The sequence below is a fragment of the Nyctereutes procyonoides genome, unplaced genomic scaffold (assembly GCF_905146905.1).
Source record: "Nyctereutes procyonoides isolate TBG_1078 unplaced genomic scaffold, NYPRO_anot_genome, whole genome shotgun sequence".
Lineage (NCBI taxonomy): Eukaryota > Metazoa > Chordata > Mammalia > Carnivora > Canidae > Nyctereutes > Nyctereutes procyonoides.
The window spans coordinates 1,112,165-1,136,558 of record NW_026575023.1 but is presented as its reverse complement, the minus strand read 5'-3'; the positions used below and the strand labels follow the sequence as shown (position 1 = coordinate 1,136,558).

Here is a 24,394-nt window from a genome sequence, read left to right as displayed (position 1 = left end):
GTTTGCTTATAATCTGAAGTAGACAGGAATCACAATAGTACATTTTCAGAAGTTATGGAAGTAAAAGGTAGGAAATCAGTAAAAGGGGAATATACAAAGTTATTTTAATATGACTCATATGGTGAAAGATGAACTGGAGGCTCAAGTGTGATGATATGTGCAAAGCACTTATGATGGACCTGGCATTTTGACACTCAATAAATGTTGAGTATTGATTTTTACTATATGGATAAATACAAAATGTGATTTCCACTGAATTCTTTTGATTCTTATGATAAAATCACAATGAATGTTAAAATGATTAAAAAAAACAATAATACTTGAGATACCTCTGCAAAGTGGTAGAGAGGTAAATCAGTTGATGCCTGTTTTTGGCAGCCTTTTAGTTACCTTAAAGGAAACAAATACAGATAAAAATATAAAAGATTCAGAAGTGCATAGAAATCTTCATGTGAAATATACCACTATACAATATGATTTATCAGAACATGGAATGATTTCGTTTCAACTTTAAGACCAAACATGTCTGAAGAATGTAGAAAATAAAAACTTCTACTATTTGTTTGCTTACATAAATGAAAATCTATCAAAAATAGTTAGTTGTTTCTTGCGATCATTTGTAACTTCTTATTACTTTAGACTGGAGCCCTAAAATGTGGGTAGAGCAAATACATATGACATAAATCATCAAAATAAGTTCTCCCAAATGTCATATTTCCTAACCACAAATTACTCCAATTGTCCAAACCGCACCATAATTTGAGAATCCTTCTTTCTCTGCAGGCTCAGAGCCAAATCTGTTGGCACGCTTGATCATAGGACTAAAGACTCTCAGTTCTAGTAAACCATCACACATCTGGGTTTTGAAAACTCAGAGATTTTTTTCCCCTGAATTTTGCCATTAGATTTTTAATGTTTGAATACAGGATAGATTTTGAAAACCTTAGGTGTATTGATTTATGTTTCATGTTTATGATATATTAGATGATTAAATGATTCATCATAAATTCTATATACACTTAAAATGTCATTAACATGTTTATTAAAATTAATATAGTTACTGACATATTTATTTCTTATGCTTATTTTCTCTATATATTCATCTATCACTGGCAATACCATGCTTACTGATACCTTAAATATTCTTAATAGTAACCTATGTTAATGATAGATTTAGTGCATTTTAATAAGAAGTTTTAAGTATTGTGACATAATCACTACATTCCAAAAGATGATTTTTAATTGTCCCTATCCATTTTCATCATCATTTTTTATTAAAATGCCATGATGAGCGCAGCCCCGGTGGCGCAGCGGTTTAGCACCACCTGCAACCCAGGGCGTGATCCTGGAGACCCCAGATCGAGTCCCGCGACGGGCTTCCTGCATCTCCCTCTGCCTGTGTCTCTGCCTCTCTCTGAATGAATAAATAAATAAATCTATAAATAAATAAATAAATAAATAAATAAATAAAATGCCATGATGAGCTGATGAGAATTGTGAATAAAAGAATACAAATGTTCCCTCAGATAATTTAAGAGATTATTTAGTTTTGGCCATCTCTGAATAAAAATTGTGACAATGCAAAGCCAGTGACACTTAGTCCAACTGAGTATGGATTTTCCTTCAAGGAAAAAAAAAAAGGAAAGCTGGGGAGAGAAAATGGAGCTAAGTTTCTTCCTGGGAAGGAAGGCTGATCGAGAAGAATCCTTTCCTAGATAAAGAGAATATAAAGGATAATAGCAGGTTGGGGGACAAATTTCTCATTGAACAAAGTTGAGTCTGAATCTCAGTTCTGCTCTTGGGTAGGTTTCAGGAGTATAGTTGATTTAAGTGTAAAATAAACATGATATTATTTACCTCATGAGTTTCTTGACAGTTTTAACTGAGGAAATGAAGTTAAAGTGTATCTTAGTAAATTGCTCAGAAAATTGAAGACACATAATTAGTAACTAAAAAGCTGAAAGCTATGCTTTGAGTCTCTTATATCCTAAGCACCCAGCCAACGATAACTCACAGTGTCTGGAATTTTGTGTGGTGGGTGTTGAATGTGAAGGACCATGTGCTCTTCTTCATTTACACCCTTCCCCATGGTGGTTTTATTCAGTCCCCTGGCCTTAAGACCTCATTCATTCACTCTGGGTTTACTCCAGCAGAAATTTCTTTTCCCAATACCAGACTCGTTTATCCAGCTGCAGAGTGGAATTCTCCATCTGAATATCTCCTACTTCTTACATGTAATATGTCTAAAACTGAATTCCCCATCTTCCCCTGAAAACCTGTACCAACTGCAAGCTTCTCCATTATCACCCAAAGACACTTTAACCATTTTAGTTTCTTGAATCATGCTTTGCTCCTCTCTTTACCATCACATCCAAAGAGTTAGCCAATACCATTGTCTCTATTTTCAATTGTATGCAGTATTCAATGGTTTCAAACCATTTCCACTGCTACTACCCTGAACCAAGCCGGCATCATCTTTCTGGTGGATTACAGGAGTACCACAATTATCCTTTAAAAATCCTATTAGGTCACTTTCCTGAGTAAAAGTAAGAATTTCTACAATAGTCTTCAAAGCTGTTCATTATCTGTTGCCTGTTATCCATTTGACCACCCTTAATATACTTTCTTTCATCAACTCGAATCCAGCCACTCTGGCTTCCTTTCTGATCCATGAAATATGAGACATGCCTCCCGATTACAGTCATGCTTTCTCTAAGCTCATACTTGGATAATCTGTTTGCCTCCTTTGCTCAATCTTTGCTCATTCATCTCCTCAATAATACCCAACCTGTCCATACTTCATCCATTAAGTGATCTTTTAATTCATATTTAAATACAGGCATCACTTCATTTATGCAGCCTTCCATGACCCCTTTACATTCTCCACCACTGTGTTTTTCCTATTTTTTATTCCCATAAAACCCTATTGTAACACCTTTCAAACTTCTCTCTTTTTCACCTTCATACATAACTGTGAATAGTACATGCCTTCTTATCGTACTCAATAAACTGTCATAATGAATTAATTTATGTGGAGATGGAACTCCATCATATGTGCTAGAATGAAATATAAAAAAGATGAGAGATGTACTAGAAATAAAGTAGCAGAGAAAAGAAAATGGGTGGCAATTAGAAAAATTAGATTATTTTGGTCTAAAATTTGGAAATGAATAGCCTTATATAAAATAATAAATTTATGTAACATACACTATTTATAAACCAATGTATTAGTCTGAGATACTAAGAAGTGATGTTCTATATGAATGGAATAACTGATTGACTAAAAACTTTTGTGTAAATGACCCATAGTGTCAGCTAAGATTTATAAAACTTTCCTTACATCATTTGAAATTCAGTTATCTCTTTCACTGCCTTTTAAGACTGTAGGTTTCTATGGACTTGCAGATATAGAGTAGAAAGATATTAAATGATTCTGAGTATCTTATTGAGACATATACACATGCACACATATGCACACAGTGTTTTATGGCTTGATAAATTGAAATTTTCAGAAGTTATCATTTTGCCAAAATTATTTGATGTAGTCTCTTTGATGAAATCTTACCATTACCATACAGATATTTTTAAGATATCAAAACTGACCATTACAAATGATAATCACATTTGTAAAAACACCTTTAAAAAAAAACACCTATAACATATTAACCCATATATGCTTGAGAGATATTCTTGAGGTACTATATTGAGATTTCAAAGATCTCATGTGAAGATAATTTTTAAAGCATTTTCTTAACCAGTATTATTCCAAACAGAAGACCCCCACCACCACCACCACTCCCCACACACATTTCTTTGGGTAATAGTATGTTATCTCAGTTTGCCATAATCAAATACCCTAGATGAGTAATTTAGATAGTGGAAATTTATTTCTAGTAGTTCTAGAGGCTGAGAAGTGCAAAATCAAGGTGCTGGCTGACTCATTTCCTCATGAGGGCTCTCTTCCTCGCTTGCATTTTCGCGTCATATCCTAATGGTCCTTGTTTTTTCCTCAGTGCATGTACGCAGAGAGAAACAGAGAGATGTCTCTGTCTTCCTCTTCTGACAAAGCCACTAATCCCATCCTGAGAGCCCTGTCCTCATGGTCTCATCTGTCCCTAATCACCTCCCAAAGGCTATACCTCCTAATAGCATCACATTAGAAATTACAGCTTCAACATACAAATTTTGAAGGGGCATAAACATTTAGTCTATAGCAAATGCTCTTCTTTTAGTATCAGTATAGGTTTCATGCTGTAAAAGTATAAAACAATGCGGTAGGTTCATAATGTAAAAATATAAAATATCAAGAGTTATACATGCAATGTAAAATCACTAACATTTAAACTCAAGTCTGTGTGAAGTCTATGCTCTTCTAACCAAAGAGAAGAGAATGTGTGGCCATATGGACTGAAAGAGCTAAGAACCAGCACTGTGAAGGGCACAGTAATGAGAAAACAAACAAACAAACAAAAGTAGTGAATTAAGATCAGGCTAATATCAGTCTGGATTACCTGAGATTGCACACAGTACACTTAAAGTGTCCTCAGCAATCCTCCATCCTTGAGAATGGTTAGTTAGGTAAAGACTGAGTTTTACCCAGGAACCAGAGAGACACTGCCTCAAGGTCTGCTCTCACCAGAGCAATCATGAGAAAGCTGAGCTGTATTACCAGATACATCCTTGTTCTACTCCTAGATTCTTCACTTAATACTGGCTGGTTTTAAAATCTTAAGCACATTGCTTTGCCTTGTATTTATAAAATGGAAATGTTAATCCACTGACTTCATATCATCATTGTACTGATTAAATGATATGGATCTGTGTAGTGTTCCACTCACTGGTACGAGTGGACATGATGAATATATGTCAGTTTGTTTTATTAGTATGACTACTGTCATTATTTCTATGTGATGTGTTTATAAGAGAGTACATTTGGTGATATGGTGACACGATGGTGATAATCATAAAATGACAATGGGAAATGAATATGCTTGAAAATATAATTTAATATGGGTTAGGATTAGAACTTGAAAATCTAAGTTTTCGTATTACAAAATAAAGAAACTGCTTTCTAATCATCCCTGAAATCAACCATTTAGAATTATTGTTTTTCTGGCTTACTTTTCCTTCCTACTCTGGCTTCTAAAAAAAAGCCAGGCCCCATTCTGGTTTTGAAATTGAGATTGCCAGATAGCTAGGACATAATAATAGATGCTAGGGATGACTGAGTGATTCTATAGCACTGATCATAATAAACTGAGAAGAAAAAATATGTGAGTTAAACATAGACAAATAAAAGTAATGTAACATATGATGGTCTGAAATATATTTGAGAGTTTTCCTGGGTGAAAGTTTTAGAAATAAGGTATATTTTTAAAAGCCAGCATTTATTTACCAAGCTATTTTGGGCATAAATTTTCCATTCTGTGAATAAAGAATTTTGCCCTTAAATTTGACATCTGAAATTGTTTAATTTGGGAAACAGTAGGACATTTGCACACTGAAAATTAGGGGCAACTAGAAGATTGCTTTGGCCAAATGAACTGCATTAACCAGTTGTTTTGCTAATTCACAGAACTTCAATTAAGAACAGTATTTCATAGATATGAATTGAATATTTACAAAATGGTTTGATTCATTTTAATTCTCATTGTACAGTTTGCAGAAAACTGGTTTAAAACAACTGCATGATGTTCCTTATTCTTAATTGTATTTATATTTATAGCTAAAATTAGCTAGATCTTATACTATGAGTATACTTTCTTACAAATTACTGTGGCTGTTTTTAAAATTTTCTTTTGTTTTAAGGCAAATTACAATTTTCAAACACTTGTTACAGTTAATCTCTCCATATCTCTCTGTTTTTTAAAGAACTACATTGTTAATGTTTTACTTAAACTCAAGTGATGATCAATCTGTGCAGTAATTCTATGACTATACTGAGAAATAACTTTTCCTTTTGTTGTAGTTGTTTTATTTTTAAAGAGAAAATGTAATCACTAATGCATTTATACCACATATTATGGTTTATTATTCATTCTAAAATAGTACATATCAAAGGAGATGTAATTTTGTTATGCAGCCAGTATTGTTTTCTGAGTTACTGAACTCAGGTGCAATGCCCAATGGCATTGGAGAAATATTCATAACAGAAAACAATATTTTTACCTTAGCTGTCAAGACCAAGACCCTGAGCCAGGCATTACATACACTTTCCTAACAACTGTTGTGTTGGATGCTTTTATCCATTCATGGAAGTTTTATTGCATTAACAGAACATATTCTCTTCATGATTCATAACTGGACTTATTTTATGACCATCACAGACATGAGATAAACAAACTCACTTTCACTACTTGATTTGAGAAATAATGGATACTTCAAATCAAATACACAGGCCATAAGGTTTCCTTTCAATTACAGGATAAATCATCTAGCTTAATATTTAAACAGTACATCTCTCCTATCAAGGCAATAAACATATTATCACAGATAATGTTCAGAAAAGCACATGGATTGAACCATTCAACAATGAAGAAAAACACGAAAGGCTGATACAAGAATATTTCATGATGTTTCAGCAATGTTTAATTTGTATCATGCTCAACATGAAATAAAGTGAAAAGACCTAGATGTCATCAGAGTCCAGCATTTATACAGAAAAATTATCTGTGCTTACAATGAGAGAAAATATAAGTGGGACACTTGAATACCTTTTAACTTAGAGAAGATAATATATGTCTTCTTAATCAATAAAAAATTGCTAAATGTCATGTTTTTAGTGAGATATCATTTATCTACAGATTTCCCCTTTCATACAATTTTCCATACTAAATTTATTCTCAGAAACATAGATATCTAGCTTTTCTCTAAACTTATAAAATAATTACAAACATTAATTTTGCTTGGAAAGATATGAAAGAATTATACATTTTGGATAACCAATTGACCCATAAAAATATGTTGAAAATATTTGCAAGGCATAATGTTAATTTTTAGGTACTCTAAAAAGAACTAAGTAAAGTCAATTTTCTCAATGTTTCATAACTTAGTCATCTCCTGGATTTTGTTTTGTTTTGTTTTGTTTTAATCCTTTCACCAATTGAAGGCGTAATATGAGAAAGTACAGGAGATTTACCATTTAAAAATTAAAAGTCATTTAATTTGATTTAACTTAATTTATATTTTTCTGCACTTCTAAATTACAAATTCATTGAGATCCAGATTCATCAGATATATTTGATAGTTCATGATTCGTAACTTACAAATTATTTAAAAATGAAAAGTTGTTCAAAAGCAACAGTTGTACATAGGGTCAAAATGACATAATAAAGCAACTACACATAGGATTTGTTGATGTCAGGATTAACTCTTGTTCAAATAGATAACTTTTGTTTGTATTCATGAAAAAAGTAAAAATAACGTTTAAGAGTAGAGAAGGTAAAATGGTTAATACAAAAGTATTTTATACTAGGGTGCCCAGGTAGCCCAGTCAGTTAAGCATCTGCCTTTGCCTCAGGTCATGATCCCCAGGTCCTGAGATTAAGCGTCCAGCTCCCTGCTCAGCATAGAGCCTACTTCTCCCTCTCCCTCTGCCCAGCCCCTCACTGCTTGTGCTCTTTCTTGCTCTCTCAAATAAATAAATAAAATATTTTTAAAAAATATATATGTATATATATATAAAATTTATACTAACTTTACATAAATATTTCAGTGTATTCTTTTTGATCTGTTTCTTTAAAAAAATATTTAAATGCAATTAACTTATAGTGTAGTATTAGCTTCAGAGATAGAGTTCAGTGATTCATCAGTCTTATATAATACCCACTGCTCATTACATCAGGTGCCCTCTTTAATGTCCATCATTCAGTTACCTCATTCCCCCAACTCTCTTCCCCTCTAGCAACAAGTCTGTTTCTTTTAACAACGGAAATACTTCTTACTAACTCTCAAATCTTTATCTAATTTAAATGTTAATAAAATGGAAAATATGTAACCAAATATCAAAAGTGTTTTGCACACACACATATACTGCCATACATATTCTACACACACTGTTATTAAAATGAGCTGATGTAAATTGATTCATATTTGTATGTTTGGGAGAGCAAAATTGCCCAACACCTTAAGTATCTATTGAAAATGTAAAGATATGGGAAAAAGCCTGTAAATTTAATAATTAAAATAAAAATTTTAAATTATATATTACAATTTATTATTGTAGAGGAGTTCATCAATAACTAAGGGGGGAAATAATCTCTGCTTTGAGAGATATCATGAATTCTATTATCTCCAATAAATATTCATCCTTATATAGATAGATGGTAGAAGTCCTTCAAGAATTGCTGAGTCTTCATTTTAATGGAGATTCAAGTAGATAAATACAAAGTGTTATGATTTACAACTGTCCATAGTTCAGGGGTATGTGTCAGTGCATTCCAAACCACAAGGAGCTTCATGGTTTAGTTACTATATTTTAAGCATGTCCATGTTGCCAAGGTGGAGAAATTATATCATCATATCACTATAGAGTGTCTTCTAAGAATACTCTGCAGGACTCTTGGTATTTAAACTTATGAAGCTAAAATTAATTTAGTTTATTTTATCTTATGAAACATATCACTTGTCAATTAATTTAATTAAATATAATTGAATTAACATGCTTTACTTGAGCAAGACAAACATTCCATCCTAGCTTATAACATAAGTTGGTTATAATGATACATATTGTCTTCAGTATGTTTTAAAAATTGAGCATTTTCTAACTTTGCTAGCTATTAGTTATGAAGTGTATAAATTCTAATCTTAGAAGTAAAGCAGGAGGAGATCTTGGTACATAATATATTTTTATTAAATTTAAGGATTTTTTTTAACTTTTAGGAAGGTAATAGTTTCTTAGCTATGAGAGGGAGGTCAGTACTACAATTGATCATTGACACTACATAATACAGCATTTCTATAATATATTTTATATAGAAGATGCATAAAAGATACAGATTTAGGAACATTAAAATGTTAACATAATACAATCCTAAAAATTTATAAATTATAAATGTAAAGGTAGAGATTTAATGTATTTATCAATAGTATTCCTGTTGTGGAATAAGTCCCCAAGATGGCAGCAGAGTAGGAGGACACTAGGCTCCTCTCAGCCCACAAACACAAATAGATAACTATCAAATCATCCTAAATACTCCAGAAATATGCCAGAAAACTGACAGAACAAATTCCATAACTAAAGAGAGAGAAGAGGGCACATTGAAGAAGGTAGGAAGTGTGAAGACATGGTTTAGAGGAGAAACAGATCATAGCTTCTGCAAAAGGGAAGAAACGGATCCAGAAGGGCTAGAGAGAGAGAAGCACACAAAGGGAATAAACAAAGAGAACGTTTTCCCACAGTCATTGGCTTGGAAAATGAGAGGGACTGAATTTCATCAGTTCTCACAAACAGCGGGACTTAAAATGTGGAGTTTTAAAGGTCAGTCAGCTTGGCTAGGATAGAGCCAGGAGGGCACTATCCTGGAGAGAAGGCAGGCAAATAACCCAGGGGCAGACAGCATGGAAGCCACAATGAGAAAAATCCCTGGGGCACACAGTGAGGAGATTATTCTGTCTTCTTAGAGAGGAGAGCATCCCTTAGAGGTAGCATTACAGAAACACTTCTGTAAGAAGAGAGCTGGCCAGCACTATTTCCCCTCCTGCCCTTCAGCATAAACACAGAGCCACCAGCACTGGTGGGGGATAGCACAGTGCTGAGGTTGGTTGCCAACTTGCTTACATTAAGTCCCACCCCTGGGCTCTGGTGAGACTGCCCCTCTCAACCACACCTCGAGGGCAGCAGAAGGCCAACACAAATGCCAGCCCAGCCCATGTCTCCCAACCAGAGAGTTCTGCTGGGCCTCAGTTCTGGTGGAGTGGGTGTCAGGTGTCATTCCACAAGTAGATCAGAGCATACCTAGTTAAAATTCTCCACATACAGGCCAGGGACCAAACACTGCCCACAGTAGGCAAGGAGAGCCTCTGCAGATGACTGGCCTGAAGAATAGAGCACACGAAACACAACAGCAAAGTGCATGCAGCAGACACTGGAGAGGCTTTCTGAAGCACCAGGCCCTGGGCACTACATGACCTCTTCTTCATAAGGCCATCAGTTTCAGGAGCAGGAGACATAACTGGCTTTTCTAACACATAAAGAAGGCAGAGACTTAAACAAAATGCCAAGACAGAAGCATTTATCCCAAATGAAAGAACAAGATAAGGCCACCGGAAGACATCTAAGGGAAATAGGTTTAAGTAATATGCCTGGTAGAGAATTTAAAGCGGCAGTCAAAAGGATACTCACTTGGCTTGATGAAAGAATAGAAAGACTTCAGTGAGACCCTTCGCACAGAGAAAAAGCATTAAAAAAGAATCAGTCAGAAATCAAAATGCAATAAATGAGATTAGAAACAGGCGTGGTGCAATGAACAGCAAGCTGGCAGAAGTAGACGAATGAGTTAGTGACTTAAAAGACAAAATAATGGAAAATAATAAAGCTAAACAAAAAAAGAAAAAGAAGAGTTTTGCAACACAAGAATAGACTTAGGAAACTCAGTGACTCTATCAAATGTAATGATATTTGTATTACAGGAGTAATACAATATTTCTTTTACAGAAGAAAAGAGAGAAAAGGAAACAAATTTTATTTCATGAAATAATAGCAGAAAACTTCCCTAATCTGGGGAAAGAAACAGATATCCAGATCTAGGAGGCACAGAGAACTGCTATCAAAGTCAACAAAAACAGGCCAACATCAAGACATGCTATAATTAAACTTGCAAAATATAATGATAAAGAAAAAATCTTAAAAGCAGCAAGATGAAAGAAGCCTTTAATTTTTAGGAGAACATGCATAAGGCTAGCTGGATATTTCTTAACAGAAACTTGGCAAGCCAGAAGAAAGTGGCATGATATCTTCAAAGTGGTGCCTGGGAAAAATCTGCAGCCAAGAATATTCTATCCAGCAAGGTTATTATTCAGAATAGAGTAAGAGATGCAAAGGAGAGACCAAAAGTGACAAAGACAAGAAAAGATCAGAGAAAATCTCCAGAAACAATGACAAAACAAGTAATGAAATGGTAATAAATACATAGCTATCAATAGTTACTTTGAATGTAAATGGACAAATTGCTCCAATCAAGACATGGGGCGTCAGATCGATAAAAAACAACAACAACAACAACAACAACAAAAAAAAAAACAAGACACGTCTATATGCTGCCTACAAGAAACTCATTTTATTTACTTATTTTACTTTACTTTTTGATAGAGTGCATGCACATGAGCATGGGAGGGGCAGAGCTCCCTCTGAAATAATAGCAGAAAAATTCCCTAGAGAGAATCTAGGGAAGATAGAGAATCTTAAGCAGTTCCACGTTCAGTGTGGAACATTGTGTTTTATTTTTCTTTTGTTTTGAGATGTATTTGATTTCTCATTTGATTTCTTATTTGTTCCATTGCTTGTGCAGTAGTGTGTTGTTTAATATTTACATATTAAATATTTAATATTTAATATTTACATTGTAGGTTTCCCTTTTGATCATTGAAGTTTTTGATCATTGAAGTTTTAATCATTGAAGTTGGAAAATATACTCGATATGATTTCAGTCTTCTTAAATTTGCAGTATTTGATATGTCTTTTTTTTTTGTCATTTAACCAGGGAATTCTTTGGTGTGTACTTGAAGAAAATGTGTATTCTATTTTTGTTGGATATATAATGCATTATGTATCCAAAGATATATTATATATGTACATTTTACATCCAAATATATATATATATATATATATATATATATATTTATCTTTCAGAAACATGCATTCCAAAATATGTTTCAATTAAAAAATGGTCTAGTTTAAAAAAAGGAACTTTAACTGAGGCTACTCATTTAAAATAAAGCATATTAGAGGGAATACGATAGGGGGGAATGGATGAAAAAAGGTGATGGGGATTAAGAGTACACTTATCATGATGAACACTGAGTAATGATGTATAGAACTGTTGAATCACTATTGTACACCTGAAACTAATACAACACTGTATGTTAACTATACTGGAGTCAAAATAAAATATAACAATAAAATAAATAAAATAAATAATAATAAAATAATAAATAAAATATAATAATATATATTGATTATTATTAATAATAATAAAATATAATAATATAAAAATAAAATAATAAATAAAAATAAAAACAATAATAAAATAAGATAAAAATAATTTAAAATAAATAATAATAAAATAATAAATAAAATATAATAATGATATGTATTTATTATTATTAATAAAATATAATAATGATATAGTAATAAAATAATAAAATAATAAATAAAAATAAAAAATAATAAAATAAAATAAAAATAATTTAAAATAGTATTCTTTTCTTCTCTGATATTATTTTCTAATATTAAAATCAGCCTATTGCTTTCTACCATTTAAAGTTATATTCGAACAAGCCAGGAATTTTAGATTCTTGAGTGGGCTATTTGTCCTATTTCTGTGTGCAAGAATTCAAGAGATGTTGCTAAATTTTAGAGTTCATACTTTGAGATCTAGTTTAATGTATCATTGTTTTAAGTCATTACATATTTTTTAATACTGAGCATATCTTTTAATAATAAAGGTCTGCTTTCATTTTTAAAAATTGTTATAAATACTGAATTATTTTGAGTTGTACATTTCTTATAACATGTTGTGTAATGCTGTTTTTCTTAATAAACACATCTTTTAAATTTGGGCTAAACTATTCTATGGGTACTTAATTTTGAAAAATCTGTTTAAAAAATGAATTTGAGGGGATCACTGGGTGGCTCAGCACTTGCCTTCGACCCAGGGCATGATCCTGGAGTTCCGGGATCAAGTCCCACATCAGGCTCCCTGCATGGAGCCTGCTTCTCCCTCTGCCTGTGTCTCTGCTTCTCTCTCTCTTTCTCTCTGTCTCTCATGAATAAATAAATAAGATCTTAAAAAAATAAAATAAATAAATTTGAGGGAAGCCTAGGTGGCTCAGTGGTTGAGCACCTGCCTTCAGCCCAGGGCATGATCCTGGAGTCCTGGGATCAAGTCCCACATTGGGCTCCCTGCAAGGAGCCTGCTCCTCCTTCTGCCTGTCTCAGACCCTCTCTCTCTGTGTGTGTCTCTCATGAATAAATAATAAAATCTTTAAAAATAAATAAATAAGACGTTGCTTATATACTCTGATTCAGACAAAAATCTGAATTATCAGATAAACCTTTTTTAGTAATTTCGGGAACTTTTAAGAATTTTCTAATTAGATTAGGCAACACCTTTCACAACTTTGACAATTGAAATTCATATATTGATGACATGCTTTTTTCTGTCTAGATTTTGAAAACTATTTTATTAGATTTAATTAACATCCTTGTTTTCTAAGTGATAAATATGAGAGCTGGAATGTTGGTGGCTTTTGCAAAACTTCTATAGTAGCCAGCATAGATATAGCACATATTATTATTTACTGGCCAAGACTTAATAGTTAAATAATTCAGCTTCATCAGCTTTTATTAAGTTCTTTTATGTCATTTAGACTCTGAGCAGGATACAAATGTACTATTTACACAAGAAATGATATGTATGCAGTACAACAAACTATGCTATGTATGATGAAAATCAAATGAACAGTTTCCATTCTCTAGAATGTTTATATAGAGTTTCTCAACTCAATATAAAGCAGGTGATAAACTAACCTAGGACACAATTTTTGCTATATGCCATAAGATAGATGTCAAATAAATAGTTTGTAGGTCTAAAAGATGCATAAGGAAAGAATATGTAGCCATGGAGATCATCACAAACATCATGGAAAAGGTAGCACTTAAAAAGAACCCTGAAGCATGGACAGAATAGGAATTATTAAATTCCTATTATTATTCCTAAATTATTTCCAAAAGAAAAATAGTTTCTTTCCCTCCAAATCAGTCTCATGAAATATATCAACCATAGGATGCATTTTTTGCCTCCTACTCCTTGTTCAACCTAAATGAACTTGTGTAATATTTTCTAAATAATGTTTAGGTAATGTACAATTGTCATTTGAAACAATTTTACTCCAAAAGCTTCCTTTACCTTTAAGTGAAATATTTCAAATTGGAGTACTTGACACCCCAAAACTACAAAATATTTGGGAGACAGAAAATAAAAATTACCAAAAGAAGCAAAATTGACTCTTTTGCATTTTAATTATGACAATATTTAACAAATACTGATTTATTTTGATGAGTAGTACAATTTTGTTGAACTCCAACTTGAAATGTTTCACTTTATTTTTATTTTTATTTTCTGACCACAATATAAATATTCCTTGCCAGAGTGCTTGACAAAAGGGATGTCCTCAAAAAAATAAATACCCATTTTTTTCCAAATGCATTCAGATTAAACCCAAATTCCTTATCATGAACTACAAATCCCTCCCCCCCCCCCCCCCCCGACATACACCTTACACTTCTTGTCTTTTGGCTGGAATTCTTCTCCTGCGATATGCAGGATAGAGGAGTTTCTCAAGTGCAGAAAATTATAAGTAGGTTAGTATGGATAGAGTTAGTGAATGTGGGAGGAGCCCACATTTGATTGATTTCATAGATATTGTGTGGAAACTTGCAGGCTATGCTAGCATTTTGTACTATAATTAACTGGAGTTTCCCAAAAAGGACATGATCAAATGCTGTTGAAAGTATGGAAACAAGATGACTGTAATCTTAACAAAAACAATTTCAGAGGAGTGAACTGGACTTTGCCAATGTGTGATTTAAAATAGAAGTAGAGATGCATTTATGGAAAAGTAATTTAAGAAATTGTTTGCAGGGCAGCCCCGGTGGCTCAGCGGTTTAGCACTACCTTCAGCCAGGGTGTGATCCTAGAGACCTGGGATCGAGTCCCATGTAGGGCTCTCTGCATGGAGCCTACTTCTCTCCTCTGCCTGTGTCTCTGCCTCTCTCTCTCTCTCCCTCTATATCTCTCATGAATAAATAAATAAAACCTTTAAAGAAAAAAAATTGTTTCCAAAAGGGAACAAAACTACTTGGTAGCTACAGGAAGAATCGGGATCAAGTGAGATTGATAATTTACTCTTGTTTTTATTTGTATTGTTTTGCTTCACTTTGTTTCAATTGAAAATTTTTGGAAAATTGTATTGGGCTCATGTGAGTGATAGGGTGAGAGAGAAAGGCAGAGACAGAAATTGAGAAAGGTTGAGAGAGACTGAGCAAGGGATAGACATTTGAAAGATTGCCCTCAGAGAATAGAGATGAGGTTCCTAATTCAAATAAATATATTTTCCTTTGATAGAAGCAAAAACACATTTGCATTTTATTTTTTTAAGATTTTTTTTAAATAAAGATTTTATTTATTTATTCGTCAGAGACACACAGAGAGAGGCAGAGCATATAGGCAGAGGGAGAAGCAGGCTCCCTGCAGGGAGCCTAGTGTGAGACTCCATCCCAAAGACCCAGGATCACGCCCTGAGCTAAAAGCAGATGCTCAACCACTGAGCCATCCAGGTGCCCTTTTTAATATTTTTTGTTTATTTATTTGACAGAGACAGAAAAAGAGAGAGCATACGGACAAGCAGGAGAGGAACAGGCAGGGGAGAGGGAGAAGCAGATTCCCTAAGGGGCTTGGTCCCAGGACCCTCAATCAAGACCTGAGCCAGAAGGCAGATATTTAACTGACTAGCCACCCAGGCACTCCCACATTTGCATTTTAATGGGTAGAAAGGTAGAGAGGGTGGCTACAAGTGAATATAGGTTTGGAAATTTCGTGGCAGGAAAATAAGCAAGTTCCTCTAATGAATTCTATTTTCTCAGCACAAAGACAAAAATAATGAGCTAGGAATCACAAAGGAATAGAGCTTCTAAGGTGTAGGAAGAGAGAGTAGAAGCTACAAAATAATCATGTTGATGCTGAAAAGTAAAGTTAACTGGGGAAATAATACTAAGATTGTCTAGCAGCCTTGTATGTCCTATCTGGATTCGCTGCCATGATTTGAAAGCAATGGATAATTACTTTTATATGTATGTGTACATATTTTTTTTTCTTGGATAACATTGAGCCCAAAGCTTTCTTCTCTATAATCTCTATTTGGATTTCTTTAGACACTTTAAATTAAATAATACTTTAAATATAATCTTTATCTTCCCCCAAACACATTTCATTTCAAGCATTCTCTGAGAAAATGGTACCAGTAGGTCCTGTGCAGTTTAAACAAACACCTCATAGTCTTTCTTAGTATTTCCCACTCACGTCTGACTCACTACATATATCCTGAAACCTCACTGATTTTACCTCAGACTGATCCCCTGAATACACCTACTCTCATCTATCACAATTGGAGCCACTCTTGTTAAACAAGTCTTTTTCGACACCAGTGCAACAGACACAAAAGGACCAATTGTCTCCATCCCTGTTCCTCTCCAATCCATTATCAACACTGCTACACAGTGATCTCTCAAAAATCATTGTGATCTTAACATTTCTCTGCTTAAAATATTGTAATGATCTCAAATATTAAAAACTGTAAGGTGTGTTTTGGTATCCTTTTCCCTGTCTAACTTTATCTCTGCTGCTTTAATTCTACTCTCACCCTGATTAATTTTTTAGTTTTCTCTATCTCCATATTTGTTCACCTGTTTTGGTCTTTTGCAAGGATTTTGTCCCTCTAATGCTCCCCTAACGTAAATTGGTTAATTTTCCTTTAATTTTTTTTAACATCTCAGCAGAGTCTCGGCTTCCTGAGAAAGTCTTTTTTGACATCCCAGTCTAAATTAGGTGCCAATGTTCACGTCCATGCTCTTTCTTTTTTCCAGCATAGTAATATTGATAATTATTCATGCAGTACTTTTAAAATTATAAAGGCAGATCCATGTCTATCTTGCCTACCTCTGTAATCTAGTACCAAGCAAAATTTCTGGCCCACTACACCTGCTGAAAGCGTTTTGTTGAACTGCTGACCAGAAATATACACTTAGCTACTTTTATACATATATATATTACTTTCTGCTTCCAAAGTTTCCAAGTTTCCATGGAGGGTTAAATAGTGTTGTATATAATATCAAAATAAGTTTCTAGGTTAAAAAGCATTCAGTAAAAGAGAAGAATTGATTTTTTGTTTCATAAATAATCATTGAATTCCAAATATGCAGAATGAATTGACACTTCATGTCTTTGAAAGTAAATAGTGTTTAAAAGTGAGAATGGTTTTACTGAGGAGGATAAAAGAAGAAAGAATGGATAACTTAGCTAAGAATGGTATTGGTGGCTTATAGCAATCTTATTATAAGAAAAACAATATTATAAATCTTTTCCTAATCATTTAACTACAAGAATGCCCCTAATACTATCAAAAAGCTCTTCTTATCTTCAAATACTTTCACATTCTCTCTGAATTTATGAGCATTAAGGCTTTGCTATCACTATAATTAGATCTACTGAAAAAGTACCTTCTCATTTTTGCCAATTTCTGATTATTCATGGTGATGGCAGAAAGACTTAGCATGGATTACTAAAGCTCTAAATCATTTATGGCACATGAAAATTAGCCCAAATTCATTACGTCTATCAAAAATCTCTATTGGAATAAAAGTTCACCTTTGAGCTTTAGCAAATTTCCATTGACGCTTGAATAAATGCACTGAAGTAAATGTACTAAGTTTTGAAAATAGAAAGAAAAGTATATGGTTAGCTAGTTTTATGTAATCTAAACCGTAAACATTAATCAAACCATCAGTTTGGCGTCTTTAATTGGCCCATATTGGACAATTGGAATACAAGTTTGGCTTTTTTAGCCATTGAGAAGAAAGAAAAATACAAAAGGATAGAGAAGGAGCATAATAAAAAGATTTACTTTGTTAGTACTTACTTGACCACCAACAGAAATGTTAACAAAAACATCCAGAAAACATTTTCTTTATGTGATTCTGAATAGTTCAGTTACAGTCTTCATTCCATGTCATTCATTCATTTATACATTACATGATAATTTATGATCGCCTACTGTGGTCAAATGCTGTGATAACTGTTATGAATTCAAAATTGAATAAGACACAGTTTCTACCTTTTTATAGATCATTGCAATTTGTAGAGTATAAGTATGACTGATATTAGAATAGATGCTTGTTGAATCAAATACAAGTTCTAAAATGGAGTAAAATGTAAAATAAAAGCCTATATCTGACTCCCCTTGAAATCAATATAAAGTGAATGATACACCAGCTCATCCATGCACTCTCCCAAATCCCACAAAATCTGTGAAGCCCTTCACACTTACCAAATAATTTATTAATTCAATAACAAAATTTTGAGCACCTACTATATAACATGGCATTCCATAAGCATAGGGGAAAATTCACATTTCTTCAACAAAAGTTGTATTAATGAGTAAATGAAAATTATACTCCAAACACTACCTCAGTTTTAAATATATAGAAGTATTTACCATTTATAATACGATTTCTTATAAGCTCCTGCAGCATAAAAATCACTAAAAACACAGTCCAGACATGTTTAATTTAAATACTTAAATATTTGATTATCTGAATGAATAGCCTGGTATTTATGATTCAGAAGCTTATGAAACATTTTTGAAATTAATGCCAATATTGTGTTGTATGTAATCTGTGTATACTAGTCAAAGTAATGACATTATTCACAAAACAAACACTGCATCTGTTCCAGGGAAAAGCTTAGTCTCTTATTTCTTTTGACAGTGTGCAGACCTGGGTTCTTCAAAGCCTCACCTCACAGCCAGAGCTGCAGCAAATGTCCACCTCACAGTTATACCCATGAGGAAGCTTCAACCTCTTGTGTCTGTGAAAAGGATTATTTCAGGAGGGAGTCTGATCCACCCACAATGGCATGCACAAGTAAGGAAACCCACTGATACTTGGTGATGCTAACTTTCACCACTTTGAAAAGAGAGCATGATGGAGCCTGTTGCATTCTATTACCATTTTCCCCAAAACAGGCATAACTGTTTAATCTTCCAAAATTGTTTTCTTACCAAATTTCGATTTTCTTAAGTAAACTTTGAAAAGTTGGAGTCCCTGTTACCACTCACTGTTAGAAGCATTCCTATTCCCTAATTTCAAATTCAAACAGAGACAGATGTAGATTTTTTTCTTTTATTTTCTTTTAGTGTTCATGAGAGCTAAACATGACTTTGATAAACCCATTTTCCTGTTCACCATAAACTTTTTTTTTCATTCTTTGTCTTCTCTGAAGCCAGGCTTCTGATCATGTCAACATGTCATAAATGGTACTTTTGTCATTTTCTTCCCCTAACCTGTCCAACTAAAGTACAAAGGCCAGCAAGAAGGTCATTTATAATAGAAGACAGGAAACACTACAAGAACATGGAGTACTGGGGTTTGGCAAATCGGATTTAGGAGACAAATATAATATCAAACTTTTAGCTAGGACTTTCAAGCAGTTTTCATGTTTCTTAGAAGTGAGTGTTCTTAACTATTACTAATTATATGATCACATAATCATATAATTAGAAGGATGAATAGTAATTTAATTCCAGCATTTGCAGTGGAGGCATTCACATTCATCGATGGTTTTGGTGTTTTTGTTTTTCTAGTGTTCCACATGTTTCTGAGAAGGAAACACATTTATGTATTTGTTTTCTTGATAAAAATACTTTCATAAGTTTTCCACAGTCACAGTCTCTATGGCAAATCAAACAAATTCTCAAAATGGAAGAGAAGAATGTCTATCTCTTCTCTCCATAAGATTCAATATCCATGACCTTGCCTTGTTTTATTAGTTTTGATACAGCAAACTGTAGTGCTCTCAAAGATGATGACACAAATTTTTGAAACCTACTATTCATTATAGTTCATGTATTCTAGTATGAAATATAAACAGATATACAATTCCTTTAAGCAAATTAACACAAACTGAAATTTTGTCTGAATTTCAGCATCTGAATTTCATAGTGTGAGACATAATTTCATAATTTCTCAATTCTGATATTAATTAGCTCACATTGCTAAAGATCATTCTTTTATCACAAGACTGATCATTTAATAGGATAGATGATTACTAATTATAAACAATTCCTTTTTAAATAAGTAAATGATATCATTATATATACTTTTGGTAAGATGCTTTTGAATAGAGGAGATACAAACTATGATTGAATGTGATACATTTTGGTTATAGTAGACATTATTTTAATTATTGGAGCAAAAGAATGCCCAGAGAGTAAGGAGAAAATGTGGCCAGACAATAGAGTGGTAAATTAGGGAGAGAAAACCATATATTGAATTATATTTTAAATTTCATTAATTTTCTAATAGTTATTTTCTTGAAGTGGTCCAGCCATGATCTTTTCTTTCTCACCATAAAAGTGAGTCTCCCTTTCTGTAAATTCACTAGGATTGGGATGAGGGAAAGACTGTGCTTTGGTGGCAGGGACTGCTTAGTCCTCTTACAGGACTTGAGGCTTCAAATCTTCTGTTTCCAGGTGTACGAATTTCTAATGCTGTGTTTCAAAAGAACACTAATATGTATGCATTTCATGAAAAGACTATTGGGACTCGTGTGGAAGATCTTTCTAATATGTAATCTGTGAGTGTGTGTGTTCAGTTTTTAGTTGCATTCGTAGCACCACAAATAATGCATTTGATCCCCTTGCACAGAAGACTTGATTGATGTTCACATGTTCACATGAACATTTTGAATTTTGCTTTCCCTTTGACTCCTTTAGAATTAAATTTATGGCTCCAACTCCTTTTAATACTTTTTGATATATAATGTATATATATGGATATATGGATATATATATGTATATATATATATCAGGAAAAATATATATCAGGAAAATAGAATGTTATAAATTTACAGGAAAAATAAAACAAAAGATTCTGGTGATTCTGCCTAATTCAAAGTACTTCTAATAGCTCTATTTATGGGTCATGTATTACATCTATTAGCAAGGCTGTGGATTTTCAGTAGGTGATTTTTAAGGTGTCTGTAATCTGAGCCTCTACTTTTACCTCTACTATAGGTCTTCACTTGAATGAGTTTCATTTTGACATTAAGAGGCATATGCTATGCATCCCCATCAAATGTTCAGAGAGTCAGAAGTAAAGGAAGAGTCAGACTCTGATGTACTTTTACAGATTTAGAGAAAGCTGTTAAATTTGGGTATATTTCAGATGACAGAGATAAAAGTTTGATATCTTTCTGAGCTAGACATATTTCAAGTATATTTTACTTTTTTCTCAGAAGTAAACCTGTAACATTTTAATCTCAAATGACATTTTCTCTGTAACTTTCCACTATTAAATAAGCTAAAGTTTACAGTAAAAAATAATACTTATATTTCCATCTTAAGTAATTGTTTCAACTTAAAAGTAATTGTGTGTGAGGTTGTATGTATGGAAAATTTCACAGGGTTCAATCAGAAATATAGTTGAGGTGGGGATTATTTTGCCAAAAATGGCAACTCGTGGGTTATGGGGCCCTTTAATTTAAATGACATTTTGTAAATATCAGATAGCTTTTTTTTTTATCACTTTTAAATTTCATCCTTAACAGTAATGGCTTAATAAATCTTAGGTAGAAAATAATATTAATTTCTATATTTAATACAATAAATATTAAAAGAACTAAGCTAAGCCTTCTCAAGTAGCTTAATTTATGCTTATGTACCATTCAGCTACCATTCATAGTCCATTCTATTCCTTGTGGAGCAGTTTTATTATTAAGTCTGAGATAAATATAAATGAATTTTTTCTTTGGGAACTTGTGACCATGTAACATTAAAAACTGAAGTTATATAACTTAAAATTGACTATAGAGACAGACATTATGCAACTTAGTTTTTAAAAGACTTATTTTTTAGAGCAATTTTAAGGTTCACAACAAAATTCAGAGTAAAGACTCAGAAAGTTTCCATATACCCCGTGCTCACGTACATGCGTAGCCTCCTCACTTACCAATTCCTGCCAGAGTGGTATGCGACTGTCACAACTGATATGGACTTAATTTTAGTTCTCTTTAGTAAGCTAATTATTCATTCCAGAAATAAAGTAATATACAGATGGATATTGTTTGTTATTTATACATGAATTTGTTCTGCCGATCCTTCAATATCGGAACATTTTCATTCTTCCTCTCATAGTGCTTTTGAGAGTCATTTTTAAAATAAATTTCTGATTTCCTAATAAGGAAAAATTCACAGCAGAGCCACAGTATTAAAACAATACCAAAATAAGTGAAGTATCATTACACACTGCAATGTCCAACTACTTAAATTCTAGGTTTTTTTCTTGATATAAGAGGAAGATTTCAAATGTCATTGGTGATATCTGTGGATATGTAATTTATTTTGAGGTAGGCTGAGGCTATTTTTCCTTGCTGCAGAATTTGTAGTCAAGAGCCACACTGACAAATCCTATTTTCACTTGTGCTCATTACTCAGTAAATCCTTCGTGTGTACTTCCTAGGTTTCTGGGACAGATCTCAATAAGGAGGTAATCAGTTCAGTCCCCAAGGAGAATTTTTCCTTGGATTTGCCAAAGGACTTACCACTTTTTGAATATATAAATTTTTATCTAACATTATTTTTGCATACATAGTTTTACTCCATAATTCTTTGCATTTACACTAAGCAGCACATGTATTTTCACTAAACATGTGGTTATAACAATGGCAAGATAAGTTATTTCTATAGACCATAAACCCCACAACTGTCCCAACAAAACTATCACAAAATTTTTCAAAGATTATTACAAATTGATGATTCTTGCATTCTCCCTATTTAAAAGATTGATTGCAAATCTTTTTTTTTTTAATTTCCTTGAGACCAGGGATTTGTGTAGTAAGCGATGCCTAATTTTATCATCTTAAAATATGTTTTTCTCACTTTACTTTGCAAACCAGGACCCCCCTCAGCTCCTCGGAATGCCATCTCAAATGTTAATGAAACTAGTGTCTTTCTGGAATGGATTCCTCCTGCTGACACTGGTGGAAGGAAAGATGTATCATATTATATTGCATGCAAGAAGTGCAACTCCCATGCAGGTGTGTGTGACGAGTGTGGCGGTCATGTCAGGTACCTTCCCCGGCAAATCGGCCTGAAAAACACCTCTGTCATGATGGTGGATCTGCTCGCTCACACAAACTATACCTTTGAGATTGAGGCAGTGAATGGAGTGTCCGACTTGAGCCCAGGAGCCCGGCAGTATGTGTCTGTAAATGTAACCACAAACCAAGCAGGTAAGTGTGATGTCCAACCAAATCGTATACCTTAGGCTGAGTTTTGTCAGTTATCCCCACAGCTAAGTGAGGGCTGAACTGTATGAGATCTGGAAGAGAACTTCCCATAAACCAGAGGGTTAGGACTTAAAGTAGAATACATGTCAAAATGCTTTATTTAGTCTTAAACAAATAAAAGCTACAGCTTTCTCGGCAGACTCATCCAATGGACAAAAAAAAAAAAAAAAAAAGGATATGTTTTAATTGAATTTTTTCGATTAAAACGACGTTTCTGTCTCAGATTCATTTATATCAAGAATATTACCTCAAATTTCACACATATAATTATGATAACTCAAATCTACATATTTTGTTGTTTTGTTTACTTCAAGTTTTTATTTCATTAATTCAACAGATAATCAGGCAGATTTATTTTCTTGTTTGGCATCATAGCTGAATTTTCTTTGCATATTGAAATAGTTTTTTCTTATTATTTCTCTTATTTTTATAAAAATGTACAAAATGAATTTTTTGATAATCTTTTTATAAAATTTAGAATAACTGTAAACTATACATGAAAACACATTTATGTTCCCTATGAAGAGCTTAGAATCACTAGGGAGTAATTATTAGGAAGGAGGGAGTACAGTTTTGCTTGAGCTACTAATTCCCTGCTAGTTTCTGCTCAGATATTCAATTTTAAGTAAGTTAATATAAAGGTCTTCTTTTCTGGTAAAATGAACACCAAATATAAACTATGATTAAACTAATAATTCAACTTATTGTGTGCCAAGAATCCCTCAAAGCTTGTGGGTGACTTAGGACTTGTTTTTGTCAACAACAGTTATGCGGGTGGAATGAGGCATTAAATGTCACTTCCCTCTATTCTCTGGCCACAGCTCTCAGTTCATGGACTGTCACCTTCTTAGTACCCCAGTTGGACTTTTTCAGTGAAGATACCCTTGCTTTTTGTACTCATAATGAAATAGGATGTGTTTGACTAAATTGAATTGGACTTAGTTCATATACATTAGTATATGTTTGTCGGTTGTAGAATGACTGCATTGACAAGAGAATGCTGTTGGCAACCATGTGCTGCCCACAATAATTTGAATTATTGAATGTGTCAGGTA

At 33.2% G+C, this 24,394-nt stretch overlaps 1 protein-coding gene across 2 annotated transcripts in view; it reads left to right on the top strand.

Moving 5' to 3' along the window:
• Positions 1-24,394, top strand: part of EPHA5 (EPH receptor A5) — a 314,116-nt gene that overhangs the window by 123,598 nt on the left and 166,124 nt on the right. For both annotated transcript variants that reach the window (XM_055342698.1, XM_055342691.1), the window contains exons 3-4: positions 18,761-18,916; positions 22,947-23,282. In XM_055342698.1, the coding sequence (XP_055198673.1) occupies positions 18,761-18,916; positions 22,947-23,282 (492 nt within the window). The remainder of the gene's footprint in view (positions 1-18,760; positions 18,917-22,946; positions 23,283-24,394) is intronic.